This window comes from Protomyctophum bolini (genome assembly GCF_963924005.1).
Source record: "Protomyctophum bolini genome assembly, chromosome: 8".
Taxonomy (NCBI): Eukaryota; Metazoa; Chordata; class Actinopteri; order Myctophiformes; family Myctophidae; genus Protomyctophum; species Protomyctophum bolini.
Genome location: NC_137869.1, coordinates 9,519,000 through 9,542,714, shown reverse-complemented (window position 1 = coordinate 9,542,714; position 23,715 = coordinate 9,519,000). Strand labels below are relative to the sequence as shown.

General features: G+C 45.4%; 2 protein-coding genes across 3 annotated transcripts in view; both read left to right on the top strand.

The window, feature by feature from the left end:
• Positions 1–938: 938 nt before the first annotated feature.
• On the top strand, positions 939–20,592 carry ankmy1 (ankyrin repeat and MYND domain containing 1; the record flags this gene model as incomplete). Its single annotated transcript, XM_080769696.1, has 20 exons — positions 939–1,139; positions 1,518–1,667; positions 2,379–2,576; positions 3,549–3,781; positions 4,732–4,948; positions 5,600–5,731; positions 8,954–9,066; positions 9,248–9,705; positions 9,781–9,941; positions 12,088–12,257; positions 12,895–13,087; positions 13,669–13,809; positions 13,922–14,161; positions 15,040–15,147; positions 15,258–15,389; positions 16,037–16,150; positions 17,098–17,261; positions 18,046–18,197; positions 19,637–19,720; positions 20,468–20,592. The coding sequence occupies 20 exons, from the start codon at positions 939–941 to the stop codon at positions 20,590–20,592; spliced, it is 3,486 nt and encodes a 1,161-aa protein (XP_080625822.1).
• Positions 20,593–20,956: 364 nt separating this feature from the next.
• mccc1 (methylcrotonyl-CoA carboxylase subunit) overlaps positions 20,957–23,715 on the top strand; it is a 16,855-nt gene continuing 14,096 nt past the window's right edge. For both annotated transcript variants that reach the window (XM_080770382.1, XM_080770381.1), the window contains exons 1-4: positions 20,957–21,260; positions 22,083–22,126; positions 22,714–22,853; positions 23,195–23,290. In XM_080770382.1, the coding sequence (XP_080626508.1) occupies positions 21,205–21,260; positions 22,083–22,126; positions 22,714–22,853; positions 23,195–23,290 (336 nt within the window). In that variant the 5' untranslated portion in view covers positions 20,957–21,204. The remainder of the gene's footprint in view (positions 21,261–22,082; positions 22,127–22,713; positions 22,854–23,194; positions 23,291–23,715) is intronic.

The window sequence follows — 23,715 nt, the reverse complement described above, 5'->3', positions numbered from 1 at the left end:
AGGGTGTGCGCGCGTGCGTGTGCGCGTGTGTGTGTGTGTGTGTGTGTGTGTGTGTGTGTCCACTGTCCAGTCAGTGAAAGTGCCAGATGGCACATATGCAAGTGGTTTGCATAAGTGGACATGCATAATAAAGACTCCGCAATGATCCTTCTCTCTAGCAAAATGTCATACTGCAAGTTCCAACCCTGCAGGACATGCATATTTAATCTGAACAAAGCCTTCAAGCTGTTGTTGTAATATAAAGACCACGCCATTAACTGCTGCAGTGGGGTCTGCATGTATAGGCTATGTACTGTGTGTGTGTGTGTGTGTGTGTGTGTGTGTGCACATGTGTGTGAGAGAGAGAGAGAGAGAGAGAGAGAGAGAGAGAGAGAGTCAGTAAACAAGTGCCTTTTCTGGTTTTATCCTCTGGCTCTGAACAGACTTTGTAGTTTGTATTGACCAGCTGTAGCCTATATACTTTCCTTGGCTTGACTGTAGTGTATCTATAGCTATTTTCTACAAAATCAATCAATCAGCCTACACTGCGATTAAGCTTAATTGGTGATGGTGAGAGTGAGATTTGTAGGTCTATAGTTTGTGGAAGTAAAAACTAACAATCATATTATTAGGTAGCCTATTGCCGAATTTGCCGGCGTATTAGCCTCTCTCTACAATACTAAAATAGCTCGCTCGTGTTTTTGTCCTCATCAGTGATCGCTACTTTTCCCCGTGTTAATTCTCTCTGGGGGTAGGGGGGGGGGGGTCGTCTTTACCGTTGTCAAGACAACAGGCACGGGAAACTAATAAACGAGTCGAAACTTCCACTCCACTACCACTTTCCCCACCAGCGAATATTAGTTGTGTTGTGTTTGACCGAACTATAGAGTTATAATGATAGTGTGTTGACATTTGGGCTCGCAGCAGCTATAGTAAAAAGAAAGTGCTCAATGGTTAAAATGCTCTCGACCTGCAGCAATGCAACCCGGTCCCCGGGCCGAGGTGGGAGACCGTTCTCCGGCTACATTGGAAGTCATATCGGGGGAGTAAAAAGACAAGGGCACGGCATTCAGGAGTGGCCCGACGGATCCAAATACGAGGGACAGTTTGTGAACGGTTTGAAACATGGCACTGGGAAATTCACGTGGACAAACGGAGAGGTAGGCCATGTTGTATATAAATCCCGAAATTAGAGGTTCGATCTTGAACTCGCTGACTGTGAAAGTGAAAGGCATCAAAAGTTTGTCCAAACGAAACGACGACTGTTTAAGTGAAATGACATCCAGTAGAGGTAGCTGCTACAATTAGAATAAATTGCAGACGACCTTTATTCCTTAAAGAGTGAAATGCACATTTGTTTTGTGAGGTAAAAAAACAAAAAAAAACTAGTTGTGTTAGATATAGTTCTGCCTTGACTTGACTGCCAGTGCCTACTCATTCCATATATTAATTTATTTAATACAGGTATATTAGATAAATAAAGCCATTGGCCACTCCCCCCCCCCCCTCTCTCTGTGTGTGTGTGTGTGTGTGTGTAGTATTATGAGGGTTCCTTCTACAACGACTACAGGCATGGTAAAGGGATATACTGCTGGCCTGCAGCAGGCTGTTCGTTCATTGGCAAGTTCTACCTCAACAGGAAGGAGGGATATGGACAGCAGCAGTTCCCTGATGGAACCACCTTTCAGGTATTAAATATAAACTGCATGATGGATGGATCTGATCTGATCTGACAGCCAAAGCTCCAAGGCCTCACTCACACCTTCGCAACAGACTGACATATGCTTGTTGTGTTGTATACAAAGGGTGTGATACAGGGGCAGCGGTGGCCGAACGGTTTGCGGAGTGGTCTTGATATCGGAAGGTCGCTAGTTCGTATCCCCGGACCGGCATGTTAAAATTACCACCGCTGAAGTGCCCTTGGGCAAGGCATTGAACCCCTACCATGAAATGTTCTATGAGCAGGGCCTGGCTGTAAACAAGTTCTTGAGCTTAGTCCAGTTACCCCGGGTAAACATAGTACCTTTCCTTTCCTTTCCCCAATGCATTTCCAATGGGAGTCACATGGTTTGACACAACATTTGTATTGTATGAGGGGGAGGGGGTCAGTCCAAACACAGCCGAAAGCCGTACAACAGCTTGTAGTCCAAAATGTTGTATCAAACCATGTGACTTCCATTGGAAATGCTTTGGGGCGGCCATGACACTTACATCTTGCTTACATCTAGCATATGCATCAATGTTGTATGCTAGATCGAAAGGTGTGAGTGAGGCCCAAGTTAACTCTCCTCTCCTCTGTCCAGGGTCTGTACCACACTGACCAGAGGTCAACTCTCCTCTCCTCTGTCCAGGGTCTGTACCACACTGACCAGAGGTCAACTCTCCTCTCCTCTGTCCAGGGTCTGTACCACGCTGACCAGAGATTCGGTCCAGGTGTTCTCAGTTACCCAGACGGCCATCAGGACGTGGGTCTGTGGCACAGGGAGCGTTTGTTACAGATCTGCACCTCCCTGGAGGGTGGCTTCACCCTGGACGACTTCCCGGAATATGCTGTCTTTAATATGTCCCCTGCTGCCACCACACATCCTCTGACTCAGGTTCGTCTAAAAGACTTACATAATACTGTAGTCAGTGCCTACTGTCTAGTAGTGTACTGTCACAGAGCCTAAAACAATGTATTATTTGCTCTTTTCTGTTCCTTTGTCCCTCTTAAAGCTCCCCAGTGGGCCAGAGAGAGAAACCAGGACAGTTTCTGAGGTAAACTTCCACCGTCGTATACAATTACGTATAAACTTATATCGTCGTATACAATTACAGTAGGCGACACTTCCTTCTTGAGTTTCCTCATTCAATTAACAGGCCAATGTACAGATCCATCAAGTTGGCATCTTTCTGTCATTGCTTCCAATGGAAAAGGCCAATGTTTCAGCGCAGCAAGCTTTGTTGTCATATTCACACGTAGCGTGGACGTCAGAAAATATCTGTTTTCTCAACAACAACAAAGCATAATAAAGTACAACATAGGAAATTCAGCTTTACAATAAATATCCAATACATATCAAAGGCAAATATTGTACTTTTACTCCACCACAATTATTCAAAAAATAAAATAATACTTTTGGTATATTTAAAAAAAGTAGGCTATACTTTTCTAAGTATATTTTGATGCCAATAAGGGTTTTACACACATTGTGGTGGAAGAGTATACTTCCGCCACTCTGGCTAGTATAATGTGTGTACTAGTCAAGTGCTCAGTGGCCTTGTGGTTACCGTTAGAGTGTCCGCCCTGAGACTGGGAGGTTGGGGTTCGATCCCCGGCCGGGTCATACCAAAGACTGTAAAAATGGGACCCAGTGCCTCCCTGCTTGACACTCAGCATCAAGGGTTGGATTGGGGGTAAGTCCCTGCGACATACTAGCGTCATGTCCAGGGGGTGTACTTGTACATCAAGCTGCCTCACGCTACAGAAACAGGAGATAGGCTCCTGCCCTATGGGCCTCATGGCTTGGCAAGGCTACTTACTTACTTACTTTTACTAGTCAAGTGCACTGTATTCATTGGTCATCCAGATGAGCGCTGAGCCCTGCAGTGATCTACTGTGGGATGAGCGCTTCATCCTTCCCTCGGGCATGGACCGTTACTCCACGGATGGCGACCACCTGCCCGTGCCCGCTGGCCTGAGAAGACAGCTGGATCTGCACTTCTATGGCGAGCTCTGGGAGACGGGCTACGGCTATGACCCGACGCCCCTCTCCACCGCCCCTCTACAGCTCCGCATGCAGGCTAATATACACAGACACAGGTAACTCACACACGCACACACACACACACACACACACACACACACACACACACACACACGCACACGCACATACAGTATGCGCTGGACTTACAGGGTGATGCGGCCACATGCGTGTGACGTGTGTTAAACATACATAGGCTATAGACATACTAACAGTTCAACAGGCATTAGTCGGACAACACCGTCGGTCCCGACATGCGTGGCCGGTTACAACTGACCCGTGTCTCCCGACATGTGTGGAAGGTTAAAACTAACCCATGCCTGTCCGACTGTTAGTATACGTTGGTCCAAACACATGCACACACCCGTGTTAGTTAACACGTTAAAACCCAGGAAAGTTTGGTGATGGCTTTTCAAAAATAGCAGATATATGTTTTCAGCGTGTCGCTTCGTGCCGCGCTGAATATTTGCATCTGTTCCTACCCCTGTATGTGCGTGCGTGCGTGGCTGCGTGCGTGTGTGTGTGTGTGCGCCTTTTGATTGATTGATTGAAATATTTATTAACAGTTTGCAGAATTACAGAACATTTCAAGCACAAACTCAATACAAAGACTGTTAATTGTTAGTGGACGACCCAATTAAGCATTACACTTGTTTACAACAGGGTCCACATTGTTCAATTCATCAAAACCTTTAGAGACGTACAGATAGACACTTCTATATAGTTAAAGAACAGAAGGAATTCATCATAAAGGAGGTAAAAAGGGAAAAGAAACATATACAGTGAGGGGGAAAAAGGGGGGGTGGGCGGTGGGGGGATTCAGATTTTACGGGGGCCAGTTTCGAATTGCAGCCGTCCGTAGGTGCCCTTTGAGAGCGGTTTTGAAGGAGTCAAGGGATTCACATGTCTTAATGACTGTTGGCGCACGCGAGTGTCGCATGCGTGCTGTGTATGACATGTGCATGCGTGCTGTGCATGCGTGCATGCGTGTGTGTTTCTCCCTCTCCAGACTAGAGGCAGTGAGCGTGGGCTGGGACGTGGCTGCGGTTGTGTCTCTGACGAGGGACAGCTTTGGTGCTAAAGGCCCGTTGGAGCTGAGCTCGGAGCGGCTGATCCAGCAGGCCTCGCTGGGGGACCGGGAGGCTGTTTACCGCACGCTGCGCTCCGGGGCGGTCCACCCCGATGTCGGAGACGCCCAGGGGAACACGCCACTCATTGCTGCCACGGTACGCCGCCATTTCTTTCATTTGTTTTTATGCCCCATTCTTGCTCAGTTACTCATTCATTCATTCCTTCATTCATTTTGTCTTTTGTTTTTTTATTAATATGAGTATGTTGTAAGATTATAGGGGAGATGACAGGCTCCCCCAGGCATGCAATCTACAGTATGTTACTGTAAGTGCTTGGGATAAAAGCACTGTATACTGTAAATGCACCATTTACCATGATATGGTTTAGTATACATACATACATTCATTTTCCACAAAAAATATCAAAGCTGTGGGCAGGTCACAATCTCAATTCTCAAGGCACACCTGAAATAACAGATGTACAAACTCACACATCTGTATTGGGAGATGAGCATGCACAACGTAAAGTATAGTACATCAAAACGTCTCACCAGCAATCTAGACGACTGCCATAGATATCGTTCTGTCCGTCTGCTGGTGTGTCTGCCTTTTCCTGTCTGTCCCCCTGTCAGGTTAACTGACACAATGACCTGTCTGTCTGTCCCCCTGTCTGCTCTTCTATCAGGTTAACTGACATAATGACCTGTCTGTCTGTCCCCCTGTCTGCTCTTCTATCAGGTTAACTGACACAATGACCTGTCTGTCTGTCTGTCTGTCTGTCTGTCTGTCTGTCTGCCCTTCTGTCAGGTCAAGTGTCACAATGACGTGATCCACCTGCTACTGGATATGGGAGCCGATATCGACAAGTCAAACGGCGAGGGCGTGTCTGCCTTGGCAGCATGTCATGTCCTTTACTACTCTGACCAGTCACTGCACTCTGTAAGTCATGTCCTTTAATACTCTGACCAGTCACTGCACTCTGTAAGTCATGTCCTTTACTACTCTGACCAGTCACTGCACTCTGTAAGTCATGTCCTTTACTACTCTGACCAGTCACTGCACTCTGTAAGTCATGTCCTTTACTACTCTGACCAGTCACTGGCACTGCACTCTGTAAGTCATGTCCTTTACTACCCTGACCAGTCACTGCACTCTGTAAGTCATGTCCTTTACTACCCTGACCAGTCACTGCACTCTGTAAGTCATGTCCTTTACTACTCTGACCAGTCACTGCACTCTGTAAGACATGTCCTTTACTACCCTGACCAGTCACTGCACTCTGTAAGCCATGTCCTTTACTACTCTGACCAGTCACTGCACTCTGTAAGTCATGTCCTTTACTACTCTGACCAGTCACTGCACTCTGTAAGACATGTCCTTTACTACTCTGACCAGTCACTGCACTCTGTAAGTCATGTCCTTTACTACCCTGACCAGTCACTGCACTCTGTAAGACATGTCCTTTACTACCCTGACCAGTCACTGCACTCTGTAAGTCATGTCCTTTACTACCCTGACCAGTCACTGCACTCTGTAAGTCATGTCCTTTACTACCCTGACCAGTCACTGCACTCTGTAAGTCATGTCCTTTACTACTCTGACCAGTCACTGCACTCTGTAAGTCATGTCCTTTACTACTCTGACCAGTCACTGCACTCTGTAAGTCATGTCCTTTACTACTCTGACCAGTCACTGCACTCTGTAAGTCATGTCCTTTACTACTCTGACCAGTCACTGCACTCTGTAAGTCATGTCCTTTACTACTCTGACCAGTCACTGCACTCTGTAAGACATGTCCTTTACTACTCTGACCAGTCACTGCACTCTGTAAGACATGTCCTTTACTACTCTGACCAGTCACTGCACTCTGTAAGTCATGTCCTTTACTACCCTGACCAGTCACTGCACTCTGTAAGACATGTCCTTTACTACCCTGACCAGTCACTGCACTCTGTAAGTCATGTCCTTTACTACTCTGACCAGTCACTGCACTCTGTAAGTCATGTCCTTTACTACCCTGACCAGTCACTGCACTCTGTAAGTCATGTCCTTTACTACTCTGACCAGTCACTGCACTCTGTAAGTCATGTCCTTTACTACTCTGACCAGTCACTGCACTCTGTAAGTCATGTCCTTTACTACCCTGACCAGTCACTGCACTCTGTAAGTCATGTCCTTTACTACTCTGACCAGTCACTGCACTCTGTAAGTCATGTCCTTTACTACTCTGACCAGTCACTGCACTCTGTAAGTCATGTCCTTTACTACTCTGACCAGTCACTGCACTCTGTAAGTCATGTCCTTTACTACTCTGACCAGTCACTGCACTCTGTAAGTCATGTCCTTTACTACTCTGACCAGTCACTGCACTCTGTAAGTCATGTCCTTTACTACTCTGACCAGTCACTGCACTCTGTAAGTCATGTCCTTTACTACTCTGACCAGTCACTGCACTCTGTAAGTCATGTCCTTTACTACTCTGACCAGTCACTGCACTCTGTAAGACATGTCCTTTACTACTCTGACCAGTCACTGCAACACTCTGTAAGTCATGTCCTTTACTACTCTGACCAGTCACTGCACTCTGTAAGTCATGTCCTTTACTACTCTGACCAGTCACTGCACTCTGTAAGACATGTCCTTTACTACCCTGACCAGTCACTGCACTCTGTAAGTCATGTCCTTTACTACTCTGACCAGTCACTGCACTCTGTAAGACATGTCCTTTACTACCCTGACCAGTCACTGCACTCTGTAAGTCATGTCCTTTACTACTCTGACCAGTCACTGCACTCTGTAAGTCATGTCCTTTACTACTCTGACCAGTCACTGCACTCTGTAAGACATGTCCTTTACTACCCTGACCAGTCACTGCACTCTGTAAGTCATGTCCTTTACTACTCTGACCAGTCACTGCACTCTGTAAGACATGTCCTTTACTACTCTGACCAGTCACTGCACTCTGTAAGACATGTCCTTTACTACCCTGACCAGTCACTGCACTCTGTAAGTCATGTCCTTTACTACTCTGACCAGTCACTGCACTCTGTAAGCCAGAGGGGTAAAGAAAAACAAACCACTGTACATTTGTACAAGACACAATGCACATGGAGTTTTTGTTTAACTCAGAGAGGATATACACATATACATACACATATACACACATGTGGTTCCCAAACGTTGTAGCCCCGTGACCCAAAAGAGAAAACGCTCTAAAAGGTTGTATATCAGCTATTTCACTACTTCTGAAACATTTGTTTTCTTTATATATAATAATATATAGCCTATAGCATGTATATCAAATTGTTTGGCAACTAGTGCAGTATGGTATCCATTTGGTTACATTTGTACACTCTCAGAGTAATACGTGGATAAAGAGAAATTTACTGGGTATGTTTGTATTCAATTAAATCCATGTTTTCATCATAAGTCTAAATATATATGAAGTCTTTCAGAGATGCAGAAGAAGACGTAGAACGCCTATAGAGGGCTTATTGGAACAGCAGTCTTATCAGCCCAATCCTGGACAAGGTGGTAACGGCTGCGTTTGAGCGCCACCTTGTGGCTCTCTCACAGCCTAAAAAAACCCTTCTGCCATTCTAATATAATATTAAATACACCCTGGGAGCTGTTTGCCAGTTTATCTATTTTGACATCGCTGCATTGACTAATTGGAAGTGAAATTCTGGAAACTGTAAAACATATTTGTACTGATCTCTTCAAACAGTGGAAGTGGAATGATTGTTGTGATGAAAGGAAAGGAAAGGTACTATGTTTACCCAGGGTAACTGGACTAAGCTCAAGAACTTGTTTACAGCCAGGCCCTGCTCATAGAACATTTCATGGTAGGGGTTCAATGCCTTGTCCAAGGGCACTTCAGCGGTGGTAATTTTAACGCCGGTCCGGGGATACGAACTATAGCGACCTTCCGATATCAATACCGCTCCACAAACCGTTCGGCCACCGCTGCCTTTTTCCCAATACATTTTTGCACAATCAATCTTTGCACAAATGCAACAAATGCTCCCATGTTTCTTTGTGATGTGTGTCACCAGACAGTGAACAGTTCCCAGACCAGCCCATGTTTCTTTGTGATGTGTGTCACCAGACAGTGAACAGTTCCCAGACCAGCCCATGTTTCTTTGTGATGTGTGTCACCAGACAGTGAACAGTTCCCAGACCAGCCCAGTGGAAACAACCTGCCCTAACAGACCTCAGATCAGCAACACTGTCGTGGGCGGCCATACAACCAGCCGCACATCTCATTCTGCTCGGTAACACAGCTACTTGTTAAAATGTATCTTCCACCAACAGTTTATTTTTCATGGTTAACAAACACATGAACATCACATTTGTCTCCACCAGTGAGGAGGTCAGTCTCTAATGTGGATCGAGGCTGGCTGATGTAACTTACACTGATGTAACTTACATAGTGTATCTGTGGTCTCATCTCAGGATGACAGAGGAACCCACCGAGCAGATGCCAGGCCACAGCAGCAATGTACACAGTGATGATGACAGCGATCACCATGGCGTCTTCACTGACACCCACAACGGCGGGCCGGGTGACACCGCGACAACCACAGGACGTGCAGAGAGACAGGAGAAAAAGCCAGCTGGGAAACAGGGCGAGGTCAACGGGGGGGAGGTGACAGAAAGAGGACGGGGGAGCACGGAGGGCGAGGACAGAGAAACGGGAAGCGAGATAGAAGGAAAGGAGGAAGGACAGGGAGAGGAGGAAAGACAGAGGGAAGACGGGGAAAAGAGAATAATAGATGGGGTGGAAAGGGAGAGGGAAATGGTGGAGACAGATATCCTGCTTGGTGAGAGGAGAGAGATGGAGGCAAGAGAAGAGGATGAGCACGGTGCAGGGGAGGGAGAGAGGGCTGTTGGGCAGCAGGGTGAAGATGCAGGTGGGAGGGAGGAGGAGGAGGAGAGAGGGGTTGGGGAGAGAGAGAGGGCTGTTGGGCAGCAGGGTGAAGACGCAGGTGAGAGGGAGGAGGAGGAGGAGAGAGGGGTTTGGGGTGGATGTGAGAAGCGTGGTAAAGAAGGCTTTCTGCTGGTGCTGGATGGTCACATCTCACTGGGCAGTGTGTCATGGCTGGAGGGTGGATCCATAGGTGGAGCCAGTGCATCAAACATAGATCAGGTACAGTGTGGACTGGAGCAATGACACCTGCACATCATCACATACAATTCATGTGTTTCAGTCAGAAATATCTTCCAGTTTAACTTTACACATTACATTTTTTCCCCCTTTTCCTAAATGTAGAATAGCCAATTATTCTTTACACCCCTTTTCTCCTCAATTTAGTCGTTATTAATATGCCAATTAATTCCTTCCCCACCCACACATTTCTGTGTCGTCACTGCTGTCGTATCCTACTGACTCACTGCTGTCGTATCCTACTGACTCACTGCTGTCGTATCCTATACTGACTCACTGCTGTCGTATCCTACTGACTCACTGCTGTCGTATCCTACTGACTCACTGCTGTCGTATCCTACTGACTCACTGCTGTCGTATCCTACTGACTCACTGCTGTCGTATCCTACTGACTCACTGCTGTCGTATCCTACTGACTCACTGCTGTCGTATTCTACTGACTCACTGCTGTCGTATCCTACTGACTCACTGCTGTCGTATCCTACTGACTCACTGCTGTCGTATCCTACTGACTCACTGCTGTCGTATCCTACTGACTCACTGCTGTCGTATCCTACTGACTCACTGCTGTCGTATCCTACTGACTCACTGCTGTCGTATCCTACTGACTCACTGCTGTCGTATCCTACTGACTCACTGCTGTCGTATCCTACTGACTCACTGCTGTCGTATCCTACTGACTCACTGCTGTCGTATTCTACTGACTCACTGCTGTCGTATCCTACTGACTCACTGCTGTCGTATCCTACTGACTCACTGCTGTCGTATCCTACTGACTCACTGCTGTCGTATCCTACTGACTCACTGCTGTCGTATCCTACTGACTCACAGCTGTCGTATCCTACTGACTCACTGCTGTCGTATCCTACTGACTCACTGCTGTCGTATCCTACTGACTCACCTGCCAGGGAGGAGGATTAGGACGAAGGCTCTACCGTAGAGCCTTCGTCCTAATCCTCCTGCCCGGGGACTGCCCGTGATTCCGAGATCGCGTTAGTCCAACCTACGTGGCCGGTTAAGATTGAGGTTAGGGTTAGCGACCTACGTGGCCGGTAAAGACTGAGGTTAGGGTTAGCGACCTACGTGGCCGGTTAAGACTTAGGTTAGGGTTAGCGACCTACGTGGCCGGTTAAGACTGAGGTTAGGGTCAGCGACCTACGTGGCCGGTTAAGACTTAGGTTAGGGTTAGCGACCTACGTGGCCGGTTAAGACTGAGGTTAGGGTTAGCGACCTATGTGGCCGGTTAAGACTTAGGTTAGGGTTAGCGACCTACGTGGCCGGTTAAGACTGAGGTTAGGGTTAGCGACCTATGTGGCCGGTTAAGACTGAGGTTAGGGTTAGCGACCTACGTGGCCGGTTAAGACTTAGGTTAGGGTTAGCGACCTACGTGGCCGGTTAAGACTGAGGTTAGGGTTAGCGACCTATGTGGCCGGTTAAGACAGAGGTTAGGGTTAGTGACCTACGTGGCCGGTTAAGACAGAGGTTAGGGTTAGTGACCTACGTGGCCGGTTAAGACAGAGGTTAGGGTTAGTGACCTACGTGACCGGTTAAGACAGAGGTTAGGGTTAGTGACCTACGTGGCCGGTTAAGACAGAGGTTAGGGTTAGTGACCTACGTGGCCGGTTAAGACAGAGGTTAGGGTTAGTGACCTACGTGGCCGGTTAAGACAGAGGTTAGGGTTAGTGACCTACGTGGCCGGTTAAGACAGAGGTTAGGGTTAGTGACCTACGTGGCCGGTTAAGACAGAGGTTAGGGTTAGTGACCTACGTGGCCGGTTAAGACAGAGGTTAGGGTTAGTGACCTATGTGGCCGGTTAAGACAGAGGTTAGGGTTAGTGACCTATGTGGCCGGTTAAGACAGAGGTTAGGGTTAGTGACCTATGTGGCCGGTTAAGTCTGGGGCGTGGCTGGTTAAGACTGAAGTTAGGGTTAGCGACCTGACCTACAGTACGTGGCCGGTTAAGACTGAGGTCCCAAAACACCCCGCTGACTGACAGGTGCCGTCCCATTTTGACTCAAATATTGGTGATGCATGCATGGATACAATTTGACTAAAACTATACATTGTCAGTGAAATATGTGTCAAAATGAACACGGATGTTCCTCTTGCTCCGTCCGTCTGTCCGCAGCAGTGTGACACTCACGCCACCTTTGACTCGACTCGCACCCTGGACAGCTTTCCCCTGCAGGTCACAGAAGAAGCCATGCAGTGCACGGCAGAAGCCATGAGTCGTGCGGGGATCGCCCAAAGTACCGACACACAGGAGACCGTCCGCAAGATGGCCGCCATGAAAGCTGAGTGAGTGTTACAATTTACAATTTACAATTTAGGCATTTAGCAGACGCTCTTAATCCAGAGCGACTTACATTAAGCAAGAACAAAAGCATGGGAATACATCACATAAAGACATTTATCATGAAACATGCGTAGCTAAGAAAGTAACAGTGGAATATCTATAATGAAACTATACATATAAGCTATACATCTATACTACTATGCTACACATATGTACTATGACGTGCTATGACTACTAGAATTGCTATCTAAGGGGGTGGGGTAAGTGCTATGGGCCATGATGGAGTCTGAAAAGGTGGGTTTTCAGACTGCGGCGGAAGATTGGGAGTGATGCTGCAGTTCTGACTGCAATGGGAAGTGCATTCCACAGTTTTGGAGCCAGAAGGGAGAAGAGTTCTGCTCCTGTTCTGATGTGTTCTGCTGCTGTTCTGATGTGTTCTGCTCCTGTTCTGATGTGTTCTGCTCCTGTTCTGATGTGTTCTGCTCCTGTTCTGATGTGTTCTGCTCCTGTTCTGATGTGTTCTGCTCCTGTTCTGATGTGTTCTGCTCCTGTTCTGATGTGTCTGCTCCTGTTCTGCTTTGCTTCTTTCTTCACTGTGTTGTCCTCCGTTATTCTGATATGGTTTTACTGTGCATGCAGGCACCGGGTTCGTTGGAGCACTCTGCAGCTGTTGTTGGACCGGGGGGCGGACCCTAATGACCGGGGGGCGGACCCTAATGCGTGCAGAACAGCCGTGCCCGTCCTCTTTCTGCCCATCATGGCTGCCCACACCGAGGCAGTGAGGAAACTGCTGCTGTGTGGGGCACGCACCGACGTCCCCCTCCCGCCTGAGGTAAAATGAAGTGCCCCAAAAGCCATTTGCTCTACTACTCTATAGTCTATATATGTATATACCATCATCACCATACACGTAGCATTATATAGAACTATGCTAGGCCACTTGACATGTTGTCTTCTTTGTGGATCTAAAATCTGGCAATTGAATTTGCATCCTGCGAACATGGTCTTTCTTTCTCAGGCATGGTGACATGGTTTTCATACTAGGGACATCCCTAGTATCAATATTATATCCCTAACATGCTATTAGACTGGATATTGTCTGTGATTTGGGATATTGTACTAATTGTGATATGGCATAAATGTTTTCTATAAAATATAATTATCGGATCGGGAAAAATCGGTATCGGCAGATGCTCAAAATCAAATCGAACCGTGAACCAAAAAATCATGATCGGGACATCCCTAGTTTCCGTAGCCTCGTGTGTGAGTCGTGTGACTGTGTTTCTTAAATGTAAAATACACTCCTGGCATGTTTTGTGTGTGTGTGTGTGTGTGTGCGTGCGTGCGTGCATGTGTGTGCGTGTGTGCGTGCGTGCATGTGCGTGCGTGCGTGCGTGCGTGCGTGCGCGCTAGAGGAAAGGCCTGTATCCTCTCCACATGGCGGCAGCGCTGCCCGGTCCAGAGGGATCCAGCATCACAGAGCTGCTGTTGCATGCTGTGGCTGACGTGGACGCGCAGGCACTCGACCAGAGTGACATCTATCACTTGGATATGGTGGGTGTTTTGCTGTACTTCACCTTGCGGGTTGCATCCGATTGTCTTTTCTTTTTTGTCACATTGATAATCATAATTGGCATTGCAATTAAAGTTGAATTGTTCCCTTCAGCAGCCTTCAGCGGAGGCCCAAGCAACGCAGGGCAACAGTCCACCAAAAGCCCCCCCCTCCTCCTGGGACCCCCGTGCTGCGTCCAGCTCCCTCGTCAGTCATGCGTCTCCCGTGGAGGGGGGCAGGACTGCCTTGCATGTGGCCTGTCAGAGAGGGAGTGACCACAGCGTCAGTGCGTCTCCCGTCGAGGGGGGCAGGACTGCCTTGCATGTGGCCTGTCAGAGAGGGAGTGACTACAGCGTCAGTGGTGCACCACACACTCATCCACCCGCACATACTGGAGGAGGATTGATATCCGCATATATCTTTATTTAATTACTTTTTAATAATATGTAGGCTTATGTCTATCTTTTTATGTGACCAAAGACACTTCGTGACTTCTTGGTCCCTTAAAAACACAAAAACAATAAGTGACCAAAGTCACTTCGTGACTTCTTGGTCCCTTAAATACATTGAGAATGAGAATTGAAAATGAATATAATTCTGATCATTTTAGCATGGAATGGCATAATGTACACATGTACACACATACTGTACTATAAAGGCAGTGGGTAGCAGGTACAGACCCACCACACCATGTCCATCTGTGTAATGAAGGTACGATGGTACGGAAACCAGCTTAAATGACCACTTCACCACTCTTCAACCTATCTTCATATAATAGGTCCTCACTAATAATCATGAAAAAATTGCGCAATTTGTTTTCTACTCTGTCTGTGTCTCATAGGAGGGCTGTGGGCAGTTTCCAGTGACATCATTGATGGGGAATACAAGCTAATAGAAACTGTAGGCTTTCTAGTTCTGAAAAGTTGCAATGCGAAAATGGAAGCCATCGTTCTTACGATAATGGAAATCTAAAAGTTTTTGTAAAAAAATCTTGTTTAAAAAAATATCTTTCTAATGATGATGTCACTGGAAGACGGTTTCTAAACTGCCCACAGCCTTCCTATGAGACACAGACTGAGAAGAAAAAAATCGTGCCATTTTATCATGATTATTAGTGAGGACCTATTATATGAAGATAGGTTGAAAAGTGGTGAAGTGGTCCTTTAACAGTCATAGCTGTGTGTTGTTGTGTTTATCGCAACAGTCACAGCTGTGTGTTGTTGTGTTTTCAGCACGCCAGGGAAGTGGTATCTCTCCTTCTCTCCCACCGAGCCAGCACGCACCTACTCTGGAGTGGACATTCCCCCCTCTCGCTAGCTATTGCTAGCGGCAACAACCTGGTAACGTTCAGTACACAAAGATATACACATCCACATACACATATGTGTAAGGGTGTGTATTCTGTACAGTATATTATACTGTACAGAATCTCACTGACTCTCCTTGGCAGGCAGTGGAGGAGCTGCTTAAGGCAGGTGCTGACCCCAACCTACCGCTGGGCCGCAGTGTGGGCAGTGCCCTCTGTGCCCTCGCCAACGTACACTATGACTCTGGAGGACACCCACGCAACAGAGCTAAGCTGGTACACATGCACGCACGCACACACACACATGCACGCACGCACGCACACACGCACACACACACGCACACACACACCTGACGAAGTTGTAATTGGCATCGAAACGTTGTCGTTCCTGCCTTAAAGGACCACTTCACCACTTTTCAACCTATCTTCATATAATAGGTCCTCACTAATAATCATGAAAAAATTGCGCAATTTTGGGCAGTTCAGAAACCGTCTTCCAGTGACATCATCGATGGGGAATACAAGCTAATGTAAACTGAAGGCTTTCTAGTCCTGAAAAGTTGCAATGCAAAAATGGAAGCCATCGTTCTCACGATAATGAAAATCTAAACATTTTTGTAAAAAAAATCTTGTTTCAAAAAAAATAATCTGCCTGATGATGATGTCACTGGAAGACGGTTTCTAAACTGCCCACAGCCGTCCTATGAGACACAGACTGAGTAGAAAAAAATCGTGCCATTTTATCATGATTATTGATTAGTGAGGACCTATTATCTGAAGATAGGTTGAAAAGTGGTGAAGTGGTCCTTTAAAGAAAAAGGTTTCAACTGTCCGAGTTGCTCCTTCCAGATCATTCTTTCATGTTTTTTTGTTTTGGGGGGTATTGTCACTAACAACTCTTTTTGTATGTGTCGCTGGTTCAGCTGAACATGTTAGTCAAAGCTGGTGCCAACATCCTGATGCCCGTCGCAGTGGGCGAGGGCCGCAGATCTGCCCTGGGCACAGCAGTCGACTATGCACACCACACCTTCAACCAGGTAACAGGAGCTCATACTGTTTGTTACAGTACATACACACAGTATACTTGTACTCCACCAATCATATATGCATCAAATAAAGTTACATAATAGATTTATGTTCAGTACTATATACACTATACCTCCTCTCCATCTTCACTGCCTATACACACAGGTAGGTAGGCAGTGAAGATATTAAGCCTCTGAATATTTTGAAAATGTTAAATAGAAAGCTCCCAACCCGTCGCGATGCAACGTTTTGTGAGCTTGCATCCGCTGGCCAAGTGGTCCAGGGCAGGCGCATGCCACATATAATAATAATAATAATGAATTGCATTTTATGGCGCTTTTATATGCACTACGTGCCTACTCAAAGCGCTTTACAATGGTTCATTCATTCATACATTGGGAGGTGAAGCGGCCAACAGTCGACGCCAGCGTCCTCACTTCCCCACCCCCAATCCAACCCTTGATGCTGAGTGTCAAGCAGGGAGGCAGTGGGTCCCATTATTTAGAGTCTATGGTATGACCCGGCCGGGGATCGAACCCCGACCTCCCAGTCTCAGGGCGGACATTCTAACCACAAGGCCTGACAAGGCCTGACAGCGCGTCACGTGTACGAGTCGCGTTCATGACGACCTTTGCTGCGTGTCTCTCCATCCATCTTCAATTACTAGCCAAAAAAGATCTTTAAAAAAAAATCACACCCATGTGAACTGAGTGGTGCAACTCCCCCCCTCTCTCTCTCTCTCTCTCTCTCTGTGTCTCTCTCTCTCATTAGCAGGCAACAGTGCAACACTATCTCTCTCTGTTTCTGGCACAACAGCGCCACTTTTGCCCCTAATGGTACTCTAAACATCGGGACATAGTCACATAGTCACATAGGTTGGGACAAAGGGACATTGCTGTTCCTTGGAGAACCACTCCAAAAGTAAGTGTCCATCTGTCTGTCTACCCCATTCACCCAGGACGTGCGTATTGCTCGAACCCCCTACCACACTTTGAACAGGCAGGAGAGAGAGACATTCAACGCACGGCGGCAACTGCTGAGCATGATGGGAGATCTGCTGAGGCAGTCTGCTGCTGTCCACCGGGCAGCGGAACCCCCAGCCTCCCTCACTGAAACATCCAGGTACTGTAGATCTACTAGAGGTTTCTCCAGGCCTCCTTCACTGAAACATCCAGGTACTGTAGATCTACTAGAGGTTTCTCCAGGCCTCCCTCACTGAAACATCCAGGTACTGTAGATCTACTAGAGGTTTCTCCAGGCCTCCCTCACTGAAACATCCAGGTACTGTAGATCTACTAGAGGTTTCTCCAGGCCTCCCTCACTGAAACATCCAGGTACTGTAGATCTACTAGCGGTTTTCCTCACTGAAACATCCAGGTAGATCTACTAGAGGTTTCTCCAGGCCTCGTCACATCCAGGGGCGTTACTATAGCGCGACACAGACAACGCGACTGCGTGGGGGCCCAGAGGCTAGGGGGGCACACGGCCGCCCACCGTGTCGCCCGTAAAGTAAAATTATAAACACATACAGAGATTAGATTAGATTAGATTCAATTTATTGTCACTGCACATAGTATACAAATACTTTGACAATGAAATGAATAGTGGCGTCCAACCAGAGTGCAATACAGTAATGCAGTAATGGGAATAAATATACTTGTAGTTATTAATATATAATAAATAGGAAATAAATAGAAAAATAGACAATGAAGTATAAATAGAAATGAGGAGTATGCATATATATATACACACCCACACAAGCCATAAGCCATAACATGCTAGTGTATGTAGATGCAATGACAGTTGAGTTGACCGTAGACACACGCATACACAGGGTTTCCCTATAATGACCGTTAGCCAAACAACAAACCGATCAGGTGACAGATGTCTTTCTCTCTGTTCCCAGGAACCAGTTTAAATTTTGCTACCGATGTGGTCGCTCTGTGTCTGTGCTGTTGACGGCGTGTAGTCGCTGTCATGACGTCTTCTACTGCTCCAAGACTTGCAAGTTGAAGGCCTGGAATGAAGGACACAAGAATGAGTGCGTCCGTACTCCAGGTCTGAGCGGTGGTCATTAGCCAGCTGTTCGTTATGATTCTTTTTTTACAGAGTTTATTTATTTATTTTGGTCATTATAACAAATCGATACAGTGCCTGCTTTTTTTTTGCAAAAGGAACATTGACCAAAAAGGTGTAGGCTGAAGCCTAAGCTTATAGTGCCTACCCTTCTAACAAATAAATGGCTTTCATAGGTAAAATAATACAACACAGCAAACAGAAGGGAGAAAAAAAACAAGAAAACAAAACACAAAACGAGAAAACAAAACATCATATCAATGTTCTATATGTATCTACTATTTTTGATCTATACAATTTTTTTAAATGTATTTATTGTACTACAGTTTTTTAGTTCGTCATCCAGGTCCATTTTGTACCCTCTCAGATTTACATGAATATACTCAGGATTTTTAGCATTAGTAACGGAACACATTACCAGCCCCTAATCTCACCAGAGATCAGGGTAGAAACAAATGCTGTGTAAAAGAAAAGGAGGTCAACAACAGCTCTGCTCCACGGTGTTTTATTTATTTAAAACACCGATATATACTAGTGATACAACGTGTCGGCCATGACTGGCCTTCATCAGGTGGGGTGTCTGCTGGGTGTGCGCAACCCATACTGGTCATCAAGGGTTAATGCCAATAGATATTCATATTATTTTAATGTGTCATATTGATTGATTGATTTTATTCTTTATTAGCAGTTTGCAATAATAATAATAATAATAATAATAAAAGCTTAGGAAAGTACAGTTCGATACAAGGTCTGCTAAGAGGATTTTAAACCCAAGAAAGCATCTATGGGTTGTTTCCATTGACTTTCTGGACTGCTACAGCTATAAGATAACCTGACGCTGCCAGATGGGGGCGGTATTGGGTAACCATGTTCCCCAACACAGCAACCATCTGGGATCTCTCAGGGAGTTCAGCTAACACCGATCCGCTCCGTACCGAACCAATCAGCATGAGCGGGATATGTGCGAATCCGGATGTGAAGCTATATAGACACGTCAATATGATTGGTTGTGTTTGCACGCCCACACGGTGATAGACAGACGGTCCCATCCAATCATCTATCAAGTATCTTGAAAAAAAGGAACAGTCCCGTCATCGAATTTGCTTCCGAGATCCCAGATCCCAATAAGCTGTGAAACAAATTTGTGTAGCAAGCTTTTTGGATCTGGCAGCGTCAGGTTAGCTATAAGAATCACACTTCTACAATAACGAATGTTAATTGAATAGTATCTGCTTTATCAAAGACCATAGCTTTTTCAAATAGGCCTACTGAGTTGATTTGACCATAATAAATAAATAGAGTACTTTTGGTACACCATGGAAACGTTATTGTTGGTGGATTTCAAATTGGTGTGTTTGTGTGTGTGTGTGTGTGTGCGTGTGCGTGTGCGTGTGCGTTTGCGTTTGCGTGTGCGTGTGCAGGCCGTTCTGCTAAGGTAGCCCAGGTGGTGGAACAGACTGACCCAAAACAGAGGAGATGTCAGAAGACACAACAACCAGGCCTTGGTAAGGCTGATAATGTATCATCACGTTTTTATGGGAGTGGCATATAATGTAGGCTTTTCACGACACGTTGGGAGCTTTTAGATGGGCTACCTATTTCAAATTTTTTTTTTTAATTATTTTATAATATAATGTTTTTGTATAATTACAAAAAAAGGAACGTTTTGGACATATAGGACAACAACGATGGGTCATATTATTTGATTTGATTTATTTGATATATTCAAGATACAGTTAAAAAAGAGCAGTACAGAATTGTCCGGATTGCACAAAAAGTCAAAGACTTACATTTACTATTACTATGGGGCAGTAGAACAGCCCTGAAATAGACCTCTGTTGGGTCTTGACTCTTGACTGACTCCAATGTGGAGTGAATTGTCATTCATTGATTAAGACCGGAGTAGAGTAGTAATTGCCAACACTGAGGAAGGCCCATCATCAGGCCAAAACGCGTCCGTTGTCCGTCAGAGGTAAATATACCATGTGAAATGGACTATTCCTTCATTCCTGTTTGTACCTTTGAGCCTTGTACCTACTATAAGACCATTCATCTAATTTGGAGTGTTGCAGGATTTCTGCTTTTGCAGTTTATCTTTCTCTCAACTTAAGACCAGAATAGACCTGTACAAAACAAGTAATCTATGCGTCAATGAAATGAAACTTTATTACATTTCTTTTTTTAATAGGCTTGATTTGTGTTGGATTAAACTAGCCGAAAGTCTAACTTGTTATCTCTCCCTCCTTCTCCAGCACAGGTGACTGGAACGCGACAACATGCTGGGTTGAAAATGGACAGAACCCCTCGACCCTTGAGCATGGCTCAGAAGGTCTCTGAGAGCCAGGGCAACTTGAAGGAAAACTACAGCTTTGAATGACCTTTCATCAATTTGAGATTAATAAATTGTGTCAATAAAAAGGAATTCTGACCAAATTCTAAAGGGAGATAAAGTATAAAGAAAAGTTTTAACACTGTTTTAATAAACCATGAATCTAACTTGTTGTAGGCCTATTCTTTATTGTGTGTGTGTGTGTGTGTGTGTGTGTGTGTGTGTGTGTGTGTGTGTGTGTGAGAGAGATGACAGAGAGGCGCAACACTGCCCTCGTGTGGTGTTCTGTTCTTTTACAGATTGACACCTTACTTCTGATCTGACCTCTCCGCCTCCGTATTCGCCATTCTCATTGGCTACTTGCAGTACGGGTACTCAGACAGACCATTCATGACACAGACCATACTAACTACATATGTGTAATCATTATTACAAACCTGAACCCTGCTGGTGTTGACTGTTTACCAGGTTATCCAGATCACATAACTATTACATTAATGTACGGTTAAGCCGTTGATACTGATACGGTTGTTTGAACCTGCTATATTAAAGGAATAAGGATGCCTTTGGACTAAAAGGGGGTGCATTTCATCCAATCGCGTTTTGTCATTGGTATTTATTCTGTGAAGCAGCAGCCTTGGCTGCTATCATAACGGCATTATGGCTGCGATGATACTGACATTTCCAGCCCTGCACGGTGCGAGAACATTCACACAGTAAGTCGCATATATAGATCACAACATTGGAAACGATAGCGCGTTTTACAAGCTTCTCTCTGGTTCTTATTACGCTCAGTGCAGTGTCCAGGGCAGGCTGTCTGACGTTAGCCAAGCTAGCTTTAGCCACGACACCACCAACAACAACAAACAAGACATTAGATTAAAGTCAGTGTGTTGCTTGTTTAATAATGCATCATATATCATGAAACGATGTGTTGATGACGTTGCTGATCAGAAATTATGCTATGTGTCCTTGTTGAGTGTGTGTGTGCGCACAGCGCGCGTGCTACTTGACCAAGTAAGCTCTATGCAAGGTTATTTAAAGGTAGCAATCACTAAGGTAGCATGTAATGCTAATGTTACTAAATCATTTTGCTCTGTAACTTGGCTCATCAGTCCACGAAACATTTAATTCAGTGGATTTCATGTGACTGTATGTTGGGATGGAACTGACAAGTTTAGCACAGCACAGCTTTGTGAAGTTGTACTCTGCTGCTCTGCCCTTGACATCAGTGATCAGTCTAAGTTGAGAGTAATGGATCCATTTCTACACTCTGAGTTATTGGAACTCTGGATTTTACTGCCTATATAGTGTCTTTATTGTGCCTCATTGCTCATCATGTTATGGTTCTTTTGATGAATTGAACAAGGTGGACCCTCTTGTAAACAAGTGTAATGCTTAATTGCGTCGTCCACTTACAGTTAACAGTCTTTGTATTGAGTTTGTGCTTGACATGTACTGTAATTCTGCAAACTGTTAATACATATTTCAATAAGTCAATCAATTCTCTGACTGACCACGCTATCTTCTCCTTTCAGGAAATTGATATGGACCAAAGGATGTGTGAGGTTTGTCTCAGGAGGTGAGTAAAGGATTTATCAAATGCTGTTGTCCTGTGAGCATCCTGAATAGTCAATGATGTCATAATTTGCACATTAATACATAAATAAAATGCACCTTTATCAGCTGTATTGCAGCAGACGAGAGTATGTCCACTAAAAGTATAGGGTTGTCCCGATCCGATAAATCGGGGGCCGATAACGTCATTTTCAAATGATCGGAATCGGATCAGGAGCAAAAAAAATGTCATCTGGATCAATATTAATGATATCAATATTATATCCATATGATATTAGACTGGATATATATAAACTGGATTTTGGATATTGTAGGCTACTATTGTGATATAGCCATAAGTGTTATAGAAAAATATCGGATCAGGGAAAAATTGGTATTTGCAGATACTCAAAAAGCAAAAAAACCTGTCCCGATCAGGGTTTTTTTTTTAAACTAAAAGTATTTTAATCTATTTGATGTTATTTTGGCATAGTGTGTTTTCTTAGTTTTGTTCTCAATACAATAACTTTAAATATTAGTTTTTTAAAAGAAAAAGCTTAAATATCAATTGTAATGATTGTAACAATCAACATGCATGCGTGTTCTGTCAAGGCGTGGGACGCATAGAGAAGGTGTTGATCGCCAACCGAGGAGAGATCGCGTGTCGCGTGATGCGGACGGCCAAGAAGATGGGCGTTCGCTCTGTGGCCGTTTACAGCGAGGCGGACAGGCACTCCATGCACGTGGCCATGGTGAGGCGCTATTGCACAGATGTGTCAAACCATAGGCTCCTGTGGTTTTGAATCATCTGTCAGCTCTTAACCCATTTTGACCTGAGTTCGATTCTACAAATGCCTTCTAAATGTTGACAGTTTTCAGAAAAACCTATGTTTCTCAAACATTCTCATGTCAAAGACCCCCAGAATTATCTGTATTTGGCTGCGGACTCCCATCTGAAAATGGGTTTAGACGTTAAACTCACCAACACTGCAGCTGTACGCAAAGCTTGAATTATCCTCTTTCTATCTGCAATGTTTTTATAGTTTTAACTTTCTTTGCCCCTGACTTATGTACTGATTTGTTTTCTTTGTAGGCAGATGAGGCGTACCACATCGGCCCAGCAGCCTCTCAACAGAGCTACCTGTCCATGGAGAAAGTGCTGGATGTGGCCAAAAGGTCTGGGTCACATGTGAGTAATACTCTCCTGTTTGCACCCTTATTCTGAAGGCCCTCCGGGACCCGGCCGAGACGTGAACAGGATGTAATACTCTCTGTTTGCATCCTTATTCTGAAGGCCTACCGGGACCCGAGAAGTGAACCGGATGTAAACAACCCTGCTGTGTGTTGTGACAGACAATCGTCTTTCATTTCACCCAGAAAATAAATGTAACTGTGATCATCGGTTCTTTAGTTATGGGCCGTTGACTTATAAAGCTTTTTATTTTGACCAAAAACGCAATCTGGGAAAATATTCAGATATAAATGCATTTTTCTAAATCTGATAACCTGGAGGCAGACGACAGGAGGTGAAAAACTCACTTCCGGTATATTTCCGGTTGTATCCGTTGCTTGGCAACCTGGAGCCATGCGTGCGTTGGCGAAGAGCGTGATCTA